The sequence below is a fragment of the Lonchura striata genome, chromosome 8 (genome assembly GCF_046129695.1).
Source record: "Lonchura striata isolate bLonStr1 chromosome 8, bLonStr1.mat, whole genome shotgun sequence".
NCBI lineage: Eukaryota > Metazoa > Chordata > Aves > Passeriformes > Estrildidae > Lonchura > Lonchura striata.
This window is the reverse complement of record NC_134610.1, coordinates 37,935,873-37,954,477: the sequence shown is the minus strand read 5'-3', so window position 1 is coordinate 37,954,477 and position 18,605 is coordinate 37,935,873. Positions and strand designations below refer to the sequence as shown.

General features: G+C 44.0%; 1 protein-coding gene across 8 annotated transcripts in view; it reads right to left on the bottom strand.

The window, feature by feature from the left end:
* The window catches only part of AGAP1 (ArfGAP with GTPase domain, ankyrin repeat and PH domain 1), a 307,939-nt gene that overhangs the window by 36,427 nt on the left and 252,907 nt on the right, over positions 1-18,605 (bottom strand). For 5 of the 8 annotated variants that reach the window (XM_077785210.1, XM_077785211.1, XM_077785208.1 and 2 more), the window contains 4 exons: positions 17,656-17,733; positions 9,120-9,274; positions 6,923-7,013; positions 1,287-1,509 (listed from right to left, as the gene is read on the bottom strand). In XM_077785210.1, coding sequence (XP_077641336.1) covers positions 1,287-1,509; positions 6,923-7,013; positions 9,120-9,274; positions 17,656-17,733 — 547 coding nt within the window. The remainder of the gene's footprint in view (positions 1-1,286; positions 1,510-6,922; positions 7,014-9,119; positions 9,275-17,655; positions 17,734-18,605) is intronic. The other 3 variants (XM_021536095.3, XM_021536091.3, XM_021536092.3) reach the window with 1 other exon arrangement.

The window sequence follows — 18,605 nt, the reverse complement described above, 5'->3', positions numbered from 1 at the left end:
AAAGTGGGAGAATTAAAATAAGCCCTGAGTATGAAATACTAAGAGAAAAAAGTTGATTTTCTAGAAGTAAAATTCAATCCTGAGTGAATTATTAATTGAAATGGATGGTACTCCTTTCATCACAGTCACATGGATTTTAGATTTTTCATGATGATTATTATATGACTACTGAAATAATGTGATTTTTCTTTTTTTTTAATAGAATTCCAATTGAGTGCAAGCATTTTTCTTTCAGCTGTTTAGAACCACACACCTCAGCAGTAAGGAGCAACATATATTTGTGAGGTGCAAGAATATAGAATCTCTGTATTAAAGTGATAGTAATGACTGCAAGTTCATTTCAATCTCCTTGATGAAATCATTGTGCCTAATAATACACAGGTAGAGAGCAGACATCCCATTTCTGCCTGAAAAAAGCCTCTCTTTGGGGCTCCCTGAGCACTTTTAGATGCACAGCCATTCATCTAAGTAGCCTGATTAATGTAGTGGCTTCATTCTCGAAGATGAACCAAAGGTGGCACCACAAATTCATTTTTCAGGGCTAACGAAATAACGCAATAAGAAACAGTTAACTTTATTACACACAACAGCACAAACCCAGCCCTCTGCTGCAGGAGCTGGCCCAGGCATAGTGATCCTTCCACCTGATCCAAAAGTGGAAAAATTATTCTCAAAACATCTGTCTTTGACACTGATCAGATTCAGCATAAAACCCAACAGTTTTAGGTAGGACAACACATCACAGGAAGATTTTCACTGTGTGGAGCTATGAGGGGCAAGTGAAAAGCTGTTCTCAAAGGAGACACCCCCCCAGCAGCTCACAGTTTCACATAAATCACACACACAAAAAGTAATCAAGTCCATGGCGAGCAGGACTTTGAACACCCCTGAGCAGCACCAAAGACCTGACAACCAGGTACAAATTCCCTGAAACTCTGAAGGGAGATTGTTAAATGACAAACTGATAGTCCAGGAGGCAGGAACTTGGGGGCCCACTGGGACAAAGGAGCACATGACAGGATAATTTGGGTGAAGGAAGAAGCAGGTGGCAGGTTTCCATCTCCCACTGAAGGGAAAACTGCAGAGCTGCTGAGGAAACCTTCCCAAGAGCGAGAGAGTAACGAGGTCACTCAACTTTTGCCACCTGCCACTTTGACACACGTTCTTCCTGGGCACGCAGCGAGGTTATCAATAACGGGAGGTTACAAATCACCATTTACCCACGAGGGAGAGCTCGAAAGCGGCGGCGCCACGCGCCGGGCGAGGCGCGGCGAGCGCAAACCCACCTGGTGGAGTCTGAGGAAGGCTTCACGTGGCCTTGGCTGTTCTCCTCCCACACGCTGTTGGCCAGCTCGTTGCCAATGGCTGACATGACCTTGATGAGCTCGATGGGCCAATCGTCCAGGTCCAGGGAGCGCACCCGGGACAGGTGTGTGCCGAGGTTGCGGTGGATACCTGAGCATTCGATGCAGATGAGGGCTCCCAGGTTCAGGCTGGCCCAGTCGGGGTCTGCAGGACAAGGGACACAGCAATAAGGACAAGGGAACACCCCACGGAATTTTCAAGCTGGTGTTTGTGCATGAAGGTTTTGGTTCCGGGGGTGTCTCGTCCTAAAGAGCAGCTGGGAGGTGTTCCAGGGTCAGTGGAAATGCTAATTCTTCAAGGAGTAAAGAAAAATAAAATGTGGTGTCTCAAAAGATGTGTCACTCACCTCCAGTCAAAAAACTGCAATGAATTAGAGGGGAAAGGAGAAACAAAGGCAATAGAGCTACTGTGATGGGTAAAGGATGATGAAGCAGTGAAGAAAGCCCTCCCTGGGAACCCAGAGCTGCTTGTAGTCAGCTGAAAAAGAAAAAAGAGGAAGAAAACAGAGCCTAGAAACACTTAGCTCCTGCTAACTCCATCAGCTCCCTCAATAACCAGCAGCTACGTGTGGCTCTTCCAGCTGACTCTTCTTCCATCTCCAAACTCAGGGAGATAAACACCAAGGTGGAAATGTCCCAGTTGGAACAGCCCCGGGTCCAGGGCATGAACCAGAAGGATTCCACCCACCCAAAACAACCCCATAAAGAGTGAGACTGGGACAAACCTGACACAAGATGGGAAATTCCATTTCCCAATATGGTTCAAAGCTCTTTTGCCACTGTCCTGTGTAATTTAAATCTAGATTTGTATGGATTTCCTTCTCCCCAGCAAACATTCACCTTAACAAATGCAACTGAAAAAACATCAGAGGAATTTTGGTTGGTTTTTTCTAACCCCCTGCTGTCAGATCTTTTCTTCATGCCTCACTCTGTGCATCCCAAAGAACTATCCCAAATGCCATGCAGGAAAATGGGGATAAATCAAGAGGGCAGACAATTTTTGTTCCTATCTAAACAAAGTTTGGAGCTGACAGAAAATGAATTTCCAGTGTTTCCTTCTGAACAATTCATACAAAGTCTTGTCTTGACTTTGTGTAACCCACAATTGAAAAGCTCCTGCTGGCAGCCAAAATATGTGGAAACAAAACATTTTCTAGCTCTTTCCCATGTCATGTTTGGACAAAAAATAAGAAGGGAAAGCTCATAATTTTAATTGTAAAGTCACACATTTCACTGAAGGCATTGACTGACACTTTTTAACCAGTCCATTGAAATCTAAAAATGCAACCAAGAAGAAAAATCCCCCAACTTATTCCACTTGAGCAGAAAAGCACAACTTTTGTTTAAAAATTCCTGTCCATACCAAGTCTTATATTATACATCATTTAATACCCACATTATAGATATAAAGCATTTCAGACCTCCAAAAAATCAGGTGAGACAAAACTCCTGCCATGCTTTCCAAGCTTTTGGCACAACAACTACAGCAAACTCCTTCAATTCCATAATTTTTCAGGTACCTCTACTGTTGTTTTGTCAGTGGGGGAACCAGTGGTGTATCTGAAACAGACTAAAAAACCCCAAAATCTCAATTTGTTGGTATAAATTTGAACACAGCAAGTAATAATTTGAAATTTGCAAACTGTGACTCGGATGAAACCCCTGACCTGCAAAGGCCAGGGTTATCCTCAAAAAAATCCAAAGTGCAGTGAGCTTTAAGAGGCATGAACTCAGAATGAAACAAGAGAATGGAATACCAGCTTACATTATTCCAATTATTTTGACTGAACTGGAGTTAAGACTTGACCTCCCACCCAAACACCTCTCTACTTGAAGCACATGTAGTGCATCTTGTACTGAAAAAAATATTTAAATATTCCCCTGCTTCAGAGCATCACAGAATGGTTTGGGTTGGAAGAGCCTCTCAGTTGCCAGCACTGCTAGGACTGAAGGAGTCCCCCAAAACAACAACCAGGAAGTTCCACCAAATTTTAGCAAGATATTATTTTCAATTTCAACAATCTGACAACACACAGCTGAGTGGGAAAGTGGCAAACGAGGCAAGGCAAGGGCTGAGCTCATTACAGAAATTAAAATTGTTATCACCAGTTCACACCACATGTAGTTAGAAGGCTGTAACTATTCAAGGTTGGGGTTTTTTTACTTTCAGAATGGTACAAACCGAGCTCTCTTTTCCTGCTGCTGGTGAGAGTACCTCTGATTTGGGGGATGCTCACGAGCACGTGGCAGGTGTGGGCATCAAGGATGCCCTTTTTTGACAGCAAGAGGAAGGAAAAGCCCACTCAGTGCAGCTAGAGGTGCTTTACCTACAATTGGTCAAACAAAAAATGAGCTTTTTAGCACCACTGAATATATCCAGATTACAATTTTCAGGTCTTCATAGTCTGAAAAAGGCTTGGCTCACTCCTTCCCTGAAAAACTCTTCCCCATTCTGACTCTCACCCTAATCAGCTTTACCATTTGGAGGTGAAAACTCTCTCAGGAGAATAACCCCTCCCCACTGTCTCCTTCATCCCTCCAAGGAGGCTGATGAAAGGCTGAACCTTCCTGAGGTCAGCAGATGTAAGATATCCCTGGGCTGAGCAGAAGGAATTGCTGGAAGGAGGAGCAGAAGAGCCAGGGAAAGAAGAAGCAGGGGTGAAGGCATCTCAAGTTGCAGCAGAAGGGAGAGAAAAGTTTGCAACTCTCCTATTCTACATGAAAAACTGAATTTTGTGATGGGTAGGACAAGATTGTCCAAATGATTATCTCAGTGTTTGGCTTTCAAATACAAAATTCACCAGAGTATGTGATAAGACTCCTGGCATGGAAAACTCATTATGAGAATCCATGTTTTTAAACACTCCCTATTTTCTTCTACAACAGCAAAGACCTGATGCTCCATGTTCTCCAGGTATCTTGGAAGAGGTGACTCACATTTATCCTCTAGTGAGCCAAACCTAGAAATTCAGCTGGATTTGTCTAAACAATTGGATCACCTTGGCTGGCTTTTCCAGACAAAGTCAGCACCAGGATTCTGGTGCTTTGGGAAAAGGCAACACCAGTTTCCTTTTCAAACATGAAATCAGATCCTGGGCACAAACTCCAGCTCCTGAAGAGCACTTTGCCCCTTCTCTTGCTCTGGGATGGCAACGTTGAGAGGAGAATATTGAGTAATTTAGCTGAAGGCTGCCAAAGGGCTGGGGTGCTTGGTGGCACACAGCTGCTGGATCAACATCCAACAAGGCAGAACTCCTCGGTGACACAAAGTGCTGCATCAAGTGCTCAAAAGGCAAAGAGCTCCAGAAAGAGGAAGAATGAGACTTCTGAAGTGGAAGATTGATGGCTCCTGAATAGAGCTGAGGGATGGCACCACTGCACTCCCCTGTGCTCCCAAACATCTGGCTCTGTGGAGCTGCAAACAATGTGAGACTTCCACGGAGTGCTGGGGTTTGTGATGTTAAATGCTCCAGGGGTAAGAGCCTGCCCAGGCAAGGCAGCAAGGGGATAAAGCAAAGCCCTGCAGAAAAAGCAGCAGGCTGAGGTTCACCTCCTCTGTGTGTGTGTTTACATTTTAAAATCCAGGGCTTTGGAAATATCTCACATTTTTCCAAAGGAATGATAGTGGCCTTAAAATCAGGAAGGTCAAACAGCAAAGAGGAGTCAAAGAGGGTATAAATCATCTCTGAGAATACAAACAAGTCCAGCTGAGATTCTAAAATCATCCCCTCATAAAAGCCACATGACAGAGTGTTGCCAAAATGGGCTGTCCCACTCTGCCCTCTCCCTGCTGCTGGCACCAGGCATGGGGGCCAGCTTGACCCATGAGCAATCTGGCTGAAAACCAGATTGGATGGGGGTGGGAAAAAAACCCCAAAAAGATAAAAAAAAAAGAGCACTGCTTTCTTCCAAAGCATTTTCCTGATGAAACATCCATACTGGCTGCATAAATCCTAGGATATGTGCATGGCTGGGGACAGAAACACAAGCCTTGGGGACAGTGGAGTCTGGGTAGGGCTGAGGTGGATCAGAGGGATGTTGTGGAAGTTGCCTGCTGGAGGGATTGCATCTTATTGACATATAACATAACCTCCCACAAATATATATATAAAAATATAATATAATTGTATATTTTATAAAGAAATACCTAGTTAGCAAGGCTAGGAACATGGAGTCTGGGTAGGGCTGAGGTGGATTAGAAGGATGTTGTGGAAGTTGCCTGCACTGAAGGGATTGCATCTTATATAATATAACCTCCCATAAATATATATACATAAAATAGAATATAATTGTATATTTTATAAATAAATATATAGTTAGCAAGGCTAGAAAAATGCCACCCACAGTGGAGCAGGACTTGTCACCACTCACACCGTGGGCTGCTCAGAGGCAGCAGTGAGTACCTCAAATGAGCTAAATATCCATGTAGGTCACTCCCAGACCCCCTCCTCCTCATCCACACCACCCTTCCTGCCTTCCTATTGAGCTGCATCAAAGCTTTGGGGGAAATCTCAACGACTGCCAGGTCACTATGAAAGCACACTAATAAATAAGACTTGCTTTGGGCTCCAGGTGCTAAAATACCACTCAAACCTAGCTTTACCCTGGTTTAGCACGTGCAAAGCAGAGACCAAATTATTGGTGCAAAAGCACCTGCACTTGTGTACAAATGCTCTTTTTACACTGGGGTATCAGAATGGCTTAGACCAGGAGTCAAAATCCCAAGCAGCAAATCTTTAAAAATAAAAATCACAGCTGAAGATAACTAAGTGAATATTTTTCCATTTTAAGCATGTGTAAAAATCACAGGGAAAGTTCTGACTTCCAAATATCAAAGAAATAAAAATGCACAAGTTCTCAATCCTTTAGCTCCTCCAACTAATTGCTTTAGAGTAAGAGAACTTCCTTTCTGTCGCTTTGTTGCAAACCCCTGGAACTAAAGAGCACAAGAATAATGGCCTCAGTCGGGGTTAGTGAGGTGAAGCACAGCTCAAAGTATGCCCGAGAACACTCTTCTGAACATTAAGCATATGTCTCAAAAAATAAAAAAAATAAAAAAAATAAAAGGGGGGGAAAGAAACACAAAGGGAAAGAAAAAAAAATAGTCCAAAATCAGTTTTCTAGTATCTAGATATAATGAGCAATGACTTCAGTTTTTTCTGACAAGCAAGCCTAAAAAGCCAAACTGAAAAACCAGCAATCAAGCTCTACCTCTTTGAAAATATTACCACGGCACGTGTGCTCTCACCACGTGAAACAGGGGGGAAATGGAAGGGACTGATGTCAAACAGCAAACTTTTTGCCTTTTCTTTGAAGGGAAATACAGAAATGCTTACATTAGATGTGAAACAAAGAGGGGCAAAACTCAGGATGCATTTGATGTGGCAGATATTGAGCATAACTTAAGATCAAACAAGTCTGGTTAAGCAAAGTGCTTGAGGAAGCAGAGATGCGCAAACAAGAGGGGATGTCCCAGCAGGGAGGCCAGGGCTGGGTGCTCCCCAGGGCCTGGCCAAGGGGAAGGCTCAGAGCTGCAGGCAGGGAGGGGCTGTACTCACTCTGTGCCTCGCAGTCCACGCAGTGGGAATTGCCTCTGATGTTCCTGATGGACTGCAGGGCCATGGCCTCATTCTGACTTGTCAGGCGCGACTGCGGGGAGCCAAAAACACCAGTGAGCAGCAAGAACCCAAAAAACCCAGGGACACAACTGTCAGCTGAATGAGCAGCCAACCTCATAGCTCAGGTTGAATGAATACGGTCAAGGAACCTCAAGTCTGGATTTGCCTCTCAAGGAACAGTGATCCTTTGGCACCTCCCAGACTTCTGGGGTCTCCAGCCTGGATTCTAACAGGAAAAGCGAGCTTGAGAAAGAACCCTGCTCTTCCCAAGAGCAGCAGCCACGCTGTAGGTTTGCTTCTTGAGATAAATGAGATAAGAATATTATTTTACAAGATCAATTTCTTGTATTGATGTGTGTACTTGTGCTAATGAAGACTAAGGGATGGTTTGCAGAAGTGGCTGGAACTTTTTCATCATCCAAAGGTCAGATTTCACCCGGTGGGTCCTCTTTAACTGCTCCTCACGATGACCTGCCCATGACCTCTGCTGGGGGAGGCTCTCCTGATGTACAGGTAGCTCAGCTCTACCCAACTGTCTTAGGCTGGAAATGCAAGATGTGGCTGGGGGTGTGTATTCTATTCTGATCTGTTATGGCTGGGGCAGTTCTCTTCTGTTCATTGGGCAGTTCTTTATCTCTTCCACAAACCAGTCCTCCCTCTGAGAAATATCTTCAGTTCATGGGCCAGCGAGTGTCACTGCATGGCTGATAAAATTCCATCATCCCTCTGGGAGATGCTCTGCCCAGGGGGAGGAGCCAAGCATTCCTACCTGGATATGATCTGAGATTTGGGACACCACAGCAGCCTTTTCCACTGGATTCCCAGAGGAGCAGCTTTCTTCTCCACGGAATTCCCAGAGGAAGACCAGGCCCACTACTGAACCTTCAGAGGAAAACTCCACCCTTCTGCAGGATCCCTGGTCCAACAGAACCACATCTGTCACTCCAGGAGGAATGCAGCCACCATTTAATGGGACTGCTGTCAACACCCTGACCCACAGGGTGTCAGGTCCTATTCTGACTCTGTCAGTGTTGTTTTGTATCACTGCATCCTTTATTTTTTTTCTACCCTAATAAAGAACTGTTATTCCTGGCCCCATATCTTTGGCTGAGAGCCTTTTAATTTCAAATTTATAATAATTTGGAGGGAGGGGGTTTACATTCTCCATTTCAAGAGAGGTTCCTGCCTTCCTTAGCAGACATCTGTCTTTTCAAACCAAGACACCAACTAAACTGCCTTGAGGGCTCCCTGAGGTGTGATTTAATAGGACTTGTGGATATCCATGTGGAGACACAACTTCCATGGGACAGCTGTTAAACCTGTCCAGCCAACTGCCCTTTGCTGTTCCAGTCAGTTCTGCTGACATGCTTTGGGAACCCAGTGAGAAAAACCTCTCTGAGCCATTGTCCAGCCACTCTTTATCCTTTTGTACTCACCTTTTTATGTAGGTGTTAATGTACAAACTTCCCCTTTTGTGCTCTGATAACACACACATTTCAGAATGTGTGAACCCATGCAAAGCAAGAAACAAGTAAACTGTGATTTCCTCCATCGCAGGAATATATGTAGGAAAAAACCCATTTTTAAACACAAAATAAGAGGCCAATTGTCTTATGATGATGGTAATTAATGGTGTTTGATCTAGTCTGGCACACCAGGGGAATGAAGATAGTCATTCACTTAAAAATATGAGTGTCTTCCTTGCAGTATAAAATCATCAAAGACAACTGTTAGGTGGGTAATATTAAAGGATCGACAGTTCTGGACAATTTTTGGCTATTTCTCTCCCTCAGTCACCAGTCAGCACCTTGCTCTCTCCTGTCAAGTGTTTACAGACACCTGCACTCAAGACACAGTTGTTCTCCCAAAATGAGCATTGGCTGAAGACATCTCAGATTTTAAACATTTATTTTGACAGGAAAGGTGAACAAACTCCTTCTGTCATCAAAGGAGAGCATTCCAAGGGGGAAAGCTGCTCCTCCCAGGCCATGTTCTTCCCTCAGAAAGCTCTAACCCTGCTCAGCTGGGGGGTAACACACACATCTCGAGGGGTAAGGGCGTAAAATTCAGAATTTGCTGTCATCCTAATGATCACCTGCCCCATGGCTTCTTGCCAGTATTGCCCTGTGCCCCATACCTTGTTCTTGCTGCTCTCACAGGACTGTAAACTGGCCAGGATCTGGCTCTCTATGGCTTGGACCCACGCGTCCCTCTCTTCGTACGTGGTTGCTTCAAAGTGCCAAGTCTGGCCCGTGAGAGAAACGATGATAAACTCAAAGTTTTCTTCTTGTTCTGAAAAAAAAAAAAAAAAAAAAAAAGATGCAATAGGAAGAAAAGATTCAGTTAAGGATAGCAAAAAGCAGCTGAAACAACCTTGGTTGTTGGTAAGAACTTCTGTTACACTTTAAGCTGAAGAAGGGTAGATTTAGATGAGATACCAGGGAGAAACTGTTCCCAGTGAGGGTGGGCAGGCCCTGGCACAGGGTGCCCAGAGCAGCTGTGGCTGCCCCTGGATCCCTGGCAGTGCCCAAGGCCAGGCTGGACAGGGCTTGGAGCACCCTGGGACAGTGGGAGGTGTCCCTGCCTGTGGCAGAGGGTGGCACTGGATCATCCTGAAGGTCCCTTCCAATCCAAACAATTCTGGGATTGCACAAATCCTGTAACTGCAGGTCTGGACACGAGGCTTGAGGCTGGATCCTGCCCTGCACAGCGCACCAGGAAAGAATCAGGATCCTCTGTTTTTTTCTCTCCAAATGCTATGCAGATAAAGCACTGGTTTGAGTAAATACTCAGTCCCTGTGTTTGTGAGCTTGGAATTGAGTCTGTACCTTAATCAAATATAAAGTGGCCAACAAGCATCATTTAGATTTAAAATTCAGGTGTTAAAAGCTGCATAATGTAAAAATCAAAGGGTGCCACAAAATAAAAGATGAATGGACCACAAAGAGCTGACAATACAGAAAATGTAACAATTTATCCTCATCTTTCAAGCAGTTTTTACAAGCACAGATATATTAAATCAGATGTGGACATTTTCTCCTCTACAGCATAAATACTGGGAGAATAATAATCATTACTGGGCTATAATACAGGATTAAAATCAGTTCAACCTATTCAACATCCACGTCTGACATGGGAGATGAGAAAATGATCTGAGAAGCCAGGAGGGAGGGTCAGTGAAATATCCTTAGGGCTACTGGAGGAGAAGGACAAGTATTCAGGCCAGAGGAGCAGCACATGGAAATACCAGCAGAACGGAGATAAATGGACACACACCCCACCTACACATGGGAAAGCAATGCCAAATTAAAAAAATCAAGGAAGCTGAAAGTAAGTGCAATTGGGACAGGCTGGCATGAAGCATGAAAGGAAAAGAATAATACAGCACAAAATTCTGGTGAACATCAGCCATAATGAGCTTCAGAAAGAACATTTTGTCCTATAATGACTTATTATATATTCAGAGCCATGACACTACTGTGTTCCCTCATCATCCATAAACATGCAAAGATCAGGGACAAATCCAGCACCAGATTTAAGGACAGCACTGCTGCCCGCTGGCAGCTGTGTTCCCAAGCTTTGAGACAAGAAGTTTTCTTGGATAAACTCCATGTCAGCAGGGCCAGTGCCTGCACTGCTGTAAGGATGCCTCAAAAGCAGCAGGAGGTGACTTGGCATTTGAGGTAGGGATAAACGTGGAGCTGAGTGTCATTTTCAGGTGCAGGAAGGTATCTGAAGCAGAAGTTTTACTGGAAAACAGTGCATGGGGTAAGTGGGAAAAGAAATCATGGAATGTCCAGAGTTGGAAGGGATCCAGAAGGATTAATTCCAGCCCTTATCCCTACACAGACACCCAACAAGCCCACCCTGGGCATCCCTGGGAGCATTGTCCAAACCCTCCTGGAGCTCTGTCAGCCTGGGGCTGTGCCCATTCCCTGGGGAGCCTGGGCAGTGCCAGCACCCTCTGGGAGAAGAACCTTTTCCTGATATCCCACCTAAACCCCCCTGACACAGCTCTGTGTCATTCACCTGGGTCAAAGATGAATGATGCACAGCTACAAGTGTTCCACTTTAGCAACACGGTGTTCCAAACAAACAGGGAGAAACATTACCCAAAAGGCCATGAATAAATCATCACCAAAGCCTCGTTTATCAAGCAGAGCTTTCAGGGTTTCATGAGGAAGATCTAAAAGGAACTACTCCACAATAAATGAAGTTACATTCGGTCCTGTGCACTGTCTCCTGTAGGACAACAGAGTTAAGGTCTCTGCAGCATCACTGACTCCTCTGATCTCCTCTTTAATAATGCTGATCACACACACATGGAGCTGGTTTACTGAGGAGAAACAAGCCCAGGAGAGCTGCAACACATTTCAGGTGGGGCTGGAAGGGTATTTTGAGGTCAAGAGAAGAAAACAGAGGTGGGAAGGGGCTCAGCCTGGAGCAAAGGAGGCTCAGGGGGACCCTGTGGCTCTGCACAGCTCCTGCCAGGAGGGGACAGCCGGGGCTCCCTCCAGGGAACAGGGACAGGAGGAGAGGGAACGGCCTCAGGCTGGGCCAGGGCAGGCCCAGGGTGGACAGCAGCAGGAATTTCCCCATGGAAAGGGGGCTCAGGGATTGAAGGGGCTGCCCAGGGAGGTCTGGAGCACCCATCCATGGAGGGCTTTAAAAGATTTGTAAATGTGACACTTGGGGACATGGATTGGTGGTGAATGTCGCAGTGCTGGATTAAGTGCTGCACTTGATGATCTTGTAGGTCTTTTCTAACCTTAATAATTCCATGATTCTAATTCCACTGAAGCTTCAGATTTATTTCCCAAAAAGCTGTGCTGGTTGAAGTCATCTTCCCTCATTTTTTCTGCTTAAACACACCAATATTTTTTTCCCCCCCAAGCTCAACTGTGAAACAAAGCAGCAGTGCCTGCTCCATATCACCCCCAGGGCAATTCCTTCAGAATACAGGGAACAAACCTGTTCCTGTATGTCCTTAAGCACAGCACACAGGAACAGGAAAATCCAGGCAGGAAGATGAAGTTGTTCACTTTTACTCTTCAGCCAGATTATAGCTCATGCTTTTTAAATCCCTGTGAGCCCAATCACAAAATTTTATTAAACAGTTTTCCATGTTTAACAGTTATTCATGGAAAGGTCCACTATAATAGTATTTTAGCACCATCAACCTGTCGAAATCAACCTGCCCAATTACTCCAAACTACATTAATAACACCGGATATTACACTAATTGTGTCCAGTTTCTATGCAGACGAGGTCCCACGGGGCTAATTTTGCATCCTCAGGGGCAAGCAACTCAGCCATCAGCCTGATTTCACCAGGAATCCCTCCTCATTACACAAGTCCAGGCTGTCAAACTTTTTTTTTTAAAAAAGAAAAAAAGGTTAATGGGCCAATCAGTCATCAATTATTTCCTGTAAGGGCAGCAGAGGAAGGGTTAAAGTGTGAAGAACCAGCTGCCACTGACTTCCATTTGGAAGTTATTATCAACAGGAGATGTCTAAAATGCTGTTGTTGTTTGTTTGCCTTTTTTTTTTTTTTTTTTTTTTTTTAAAGAGGGAAGGGTGGCTGGGATGGGAAATGAGCCAAAAGTGTGAGACTCTGGTGATATGGAAGGAAAAGCTCAAGAGGTTTTTTCTTTCAGTGGAAGCAGGCATGGAATCAGTGAATTTTAGGGTACCCAGCTGTGGCTGCCCTATCCTTGGAAATGTTCCAGGCCAGATTGGATGAGGCTTGGAGCAACCTGGGAGAGTGGAAGGTGTCCCTGACCATGGCAAGGGTGAAATGGGATGGGCTTTAAGGTCCCTTCCAACACACATCATTCTGGGATTCCAGGGACACTTCTCACCATCATCTTTCCACAGTCAACTGCATTTAACCCAAGTTCACATTTATTTTGCTCTGCCAAAAACCAGACACTGCCACAGCCCACCCACTTCTGGAAAACAAAGAGATAAAATTTCTTAGGAGCAATGGATTGTGGAAGAAAAAACAAACGTTCAGGGTATGGCCTCCCTGCCTTCCCCTACCCATGTGTTTGTGATGTGGGACTGAGATCAGGTTTAGAAAACCACACTGAAAATTACCACAGGATACAATTAGTCCATAACTTGTTCCAGAAAACTCCATTTTGAGCATATGGAATGCAGGGAAAACACATGTCCAGAAGCACTCACCTCCTGGTATCTCACAGGAGTGGTTCTAAATAATGTGCACAAATCAGCTTGGTCTCCATTTACACTCCCCTCCTATTTTACTCTCAATATTAAAAACTGCATAAATAACCACTGACACCTTACACCAGTGATGGGCACAATTCCAAGTCACAAAGTCATAGAAGATCAGGTTGGGAGGGACCTCAAGGATCACCTGGTCCAACCTTTCAGCAAGGCAAGTCAACGGGAGGCAAGGGTTCCTTTCTGCTGTGCAGAAATCACACCCATCCTGAAAGCTGGCTTTTAAATAAATAAATATGAAGGCATTTCTAAGAGGCCTTTATGAATATTTTGCCAGAAGAAGAGTGGATTTTCTGGCTTCCAGGCCAAGCAGGCTGTGCATTTGTATCTCTGCCCAACACAGCTGTCTGATATCAGAGGATGCTGGTGCTGCTGCTAATTAACAGTAACTCCTCATGCACATCTGGAGGGTGGTGCCACTCACACAGGAAACACTTCCCAGGAAGAAGAAGTCAAGAGCAGCACCAAAACCCCCTTGAAGCATGTTTCAAATGCTCCTGAAGCACCTCCAAGGGCTGAGGTTACAGCCTGAATCCCAGCCAAGCCTGCCTCATGTAACATCCAGACCTATTTAAGCTCCTTTTTCATCGCCTCCTCCTCCCTCTCCTGAAAATCTCTTCTGCTCAAGCACCATAACCCTTCATCCTTTCAAAAGGAGGAGAGGGAAGAGCTGCTGGGGTGCCCTGGGAGGCAACAGGAGTTGTTTACAACTGCAATTTGTTTACAACAATTGTGTTATTTACGTCCCACACGTGTTAGGTCGCGTTACCTTTGCCACTCGGTGAGAATTATCCCCCTCACTTGGATGGTAAGTATGTTTATTAGCAACCTCAATTAAGGAAATATTTGTGCCATGTCCCACTGGGCATGGCCATGCTAATACTTCTCTCCCCTTTCCAAACCCGGTGTCTGAATCTAATTAGTTTTGAAAATCAACCCCATCAGGACAGAGGAGCTCTGCTGGCACTTGCCCACAGCTCTTGGTAAAGGTTGTGTTCCACTGGAAGAGTTTTATTCTGCTTTAGATCCATGTCTCTGAGTGGTGCCAAAAGGCTGAAGGCACTGAAGCCCTCTGCCTCGTGGGCTCGATGTTTCATTTGGGTGCCAAGACAACTCAAGTTGAAAAATTTTTTAAAATTCAGTTTAGACAGACAGGATGTAACTGCCTGCACAGGCACAGCACCACGCTTCGGAACCGAAGGCAGCTTGGGTGAAATCCAAACAAAAAAGTTCTCCCTCAGTGCCCAGAAAATCCAACCAAAATCATACATGCAGTGGTGAGGAGGGGGAAAAATCAGGATTTAATATCTTTATGCATGCAGAGTACAGGTTTTTAATTCCTTAAAGATAATCCTTCCTGTTGTGCTGCAAAGTCATAGAATCCAAGGATGGTTTGGGCTGGAAGGGACCATAAAGCTCATCCAGTTCCAGCCCCTGCCACAGGACACTTTCCACTATCCCAGGTTGTTCCAAGCCCTGTCCAACCTAGCCTGAAATCTGTTGGTATAGGGGAAATTATTCTGTATTTTAATAATACTGCCATGATAACAGGTACCCTTAAGACCAGAGTGGGGTTTGTTTTAAGCAAAACTCACTGCTACAGCCTATTTTCCCCCCTAAAGAACCAAAAGATTGCTTCAAGCCTGGCTGTCTGCAACAGGGAGCATGTGGGACTTTCTCATTTGGCTTCCTATGGAAAACTACACAAAATCTGACAACTAAAGAGTTTAGGCAAGCTCTAAAACAAATGAAAGTAAGATTTCTTGTAATAAGACAGATCTGATGAAGGAGGTAACTCTGCAATTTCGGGCAAGGAAGGGGTCGGGCTCTGCTCCAGGAACAGGGACAGGAGGAGAGGGAACGGCCTCAGGCTGGGCCAGGGCAGGCTCAGGGTGGACAGCAGCAGGAATTTCCCCATGGAAAAGGTGCTCAGGGATTGGAGTCCTCATCCCTGGAGGTGGCAAGATGAACCCCCAATATGCAAATGCACCAAACTTATAAAAGTGTGAAAACCCATCATCCATTTTTTGGGTGTAGCCCTTGAGGGGGGCTTTGTCTGCCCAAAAATGTACTTGAAGGCCCTTCAATACATATAACTGCTTTTATTCCCTTATTTTTGCCTGGCCTCTGTTTTTAGGCAGCCCAAAAAGGCACCACCATCACCTACACAGAGCACATCTGCAGCACCTGGGCTGCACTTTCTCCCAGCTAGAGCTGAGATCTGCCCACCTGGCAGCTCACCCAGAACACCTAAAAACACCAGGAGGGAGTTAAAAATGATTGGAGAGCTTTTCAAACCAGGGCTGAACCTGAGGGAAATTTTTTTTGGTGTGTAAATAGGGGTGAGTGCCACTGAGCAAGCGTGTGCCAAGGACCAAAGCAGATTTGTTATTCTGGACTGTCATTTCCCATCATCGTTCTCTTTTTTGAAGGCATAATTATCTAAACATGTGGTTTTTAATACTTACAATGCTCATTAACTCCACATTTGCATGTCTCACCATTCCAGCTCTCACACAAAGGCTCACGGTATCAGCTCACAGCTAAGAACATTGAACCTCCAGCTTTCAGGGGGATAAAACATCCAAAAATGGTACATTTGCCCTATTTTAGAATTTCATTTTGATGCTGTGTCTCAAAACTTTTTGGGCCATGGCCAACAGCACTGTGTTTCCATACCAAGGCATCTTAGTTTGATCAGTAAGATAAAAGATTCCTCAAATTAGACAGGCCCTACAAAAACTTGATCTGTAAAATGCAAGGGAATTCTGTGTATTTGGTCCTCTGCAGTTTATGAACAGGTAAATAAAAATTCACAAGCTTCTCAAGCACTAAACCTGTAGCAACAAATATACCTGATCAGAGGTAAAATGGGGCTGGGAGGTATAAACAACAAATAGAAAATTGAAAATTATTAAAGTGTCTTTGTGGAAAAAAGACAACCCCAAGACTTATGAATATTTGACAGCAACTCTCTATCTTTTCATATTTTGCACTTCATATTTGAAAAGACAATGAAAGGATCAAACCAGCCAATTTAGCAGTTCTGAAAGGCAATAATTTTACATTTAGGCTGAGAAATGAAATAAAATTATGAATTATAAATTTAAAAAAAAAAAAAGCTGCCTTAACAAGGTGGAATAAAACCCCACTTTTGTTTCCTGTGCACACTTTGGCAGGGAGAGCCAGCAGCCTGGGCTGTAATTGTGCAAAAAAAAGGACGGTGATATAAATCACCAAAGGTTAATGATCAGGATGTGAACAGAGGGACTTGTTTACAGAAATAGCATGCAATTTAAAATTTACAAGAGATTTAATGCCACCGCTTGGCAATCACTAAAATCAACAGCCCAGAAAACAGTGACATTAAGAAAAATATTACAGTTATAATCATTCCAAAATAAGTCAATTAGTGTTAGGGCATGCGCTTGCGATTACTTGACCCATTTGGTTTGCACTTAAGTGAAGAGAAAAAAAAAATCCCCCTCCCTTATAGCGAGATTACTGAGTTGTGACCTATTTTGCATTCCCCTATTCCTTACACCATCCCTCTTCCGTGCTGCTGGAGATGGTGCTGGTGGGTTTTTTATTCCCTCCCTCCTCCTTGCTTGGTTTCCAAGTCGTTCTGACCTTTGACATTTGTAATAATAATAAAAAAATATATATAGTAAAAAAAAAAAGTTTGTAATTGTGTTGTTTGAAGGCGGAGAGGGGGGGGGGGAAATAAATACATAAAATTCCATGTGCTATTATACAAAAGGCATGACGGCTGCCTTGGGTGGGGGAAAAAAAAGCAATGTAAGTCAATTTGTGAACTTTGGCACCGGGTGACCTTTAGAAATACAACAATATCCAGAATTTACAAGCAAGAGTAGCACATGCAAATGACCCGGCACTGTCTCGCCTCTGGATTAGAGCTGCAAAGAGCATTATGGAGAAGGCTTGCACAAAACAAATTAAGATTGTTACTTAAATGTCATGGCACACTATTGTATTTGGCTACAGATCATTACACCTGATACTAACACTTTTAAAAATCGTAATAACTTGGGAAATATTACATTGAGTGCCCACATGGAGAAAGGGAAAAAATATATATGTATCTCTTAAAAAAAAATAAATAAAATGAGAAAATGGGTTCCTGAAGTAATTTAAACATCACTACTCCACGACTAGAGGGAAAGGTCAAAATTTAAGTAAGCTGAAAGGAACATGAATGGCAAAATAAAAGGCACGAACAGAAAGATGAAAAGACCAAGCGGAATGACTCTGCAAACACGGGGTGGAAACAAACACGCATGCTTGGGGCAAATCTCATTTCCAGGGGGAAAGGGAGAGAGGCAAGGAGGGCAAAATTCTGGAGGAGTGGGTTAAAAAAAGGGGGGGAAAGAGGAGGTGTTTGTGTGGGACGGGTGGGTTCGTTACCTTCGGTGTTGGTGCTGCTGCTGCTGTAAATATTTCGCAGGCTACCAACACGGTTTAGTTTCCAAGCTTTGCGTTTGGCTGCGTCCAGAGAGCAGGAGGGGAAGAGAGGAGAAAAAAAAAAAAAAAGAGAATAAAAATAAAGAAAAAAGAAGGGGAAAGAAGAAATTTTTTTTTTCAATGAAAAAGGGGAGAAAAGAAACATCAAAAAGCATGTGAAGTAAAATACAAGCACAAGCCTGTTCACACATGAAGAGCTACACACAGAAAATGCACACAAGGACCACTCAGCCCCTGCAATCCATGGCCAATTCAATGTGGAATTTCAATTTTCAATGTGGAAAGCCTCATATTCAGAGTGATTCTTCTTTCAGTCACCACAACATGACACAATTTGAGAAGATTAAATGGATCTGCTATTGGAATAGACAAAGCAGACCAGTAGAAGTTAAAAAAATATATAAAAAAAAAAAAAAAAGAAAAAAAGACAGTAAGTATTTTTGCAGAAGATACAGGACTGGACAAAACAGCTACTGTAAAATGAGATTTACTTCACGACAAAACACAGCCAGACAAGAGCTCCTTTTCCTGCAAAAGCCTGTGGGGATCACTTGGTGCCCAGAGTTCACCATTAAACCTCCTTTTTACATCATCCCCTTTAGAAACTGAGGTGATGATGTAATGACCTTAAATCCTCATCCCAACAAATGTTCTTTGTAGCACTGAGCTCAAAGGAAGTAGAATCATAAAATCCCAGAATGGTTTGGGTTGGAAGGGACCTCAAAGCCCATCTTGTTCCACCCTCTGCCATGGGCAGGGATACTTTTCACTATCTTAGGCTGCTCCAAAATTCCTCCCTCACTGCAAAATCGAAGTGCTTATTTGGAAAGGAAGAAAAAAAAACAACACCCTCTGTTCTTTACAGAGAATAGCAACACCCTTGTTTTATTAGA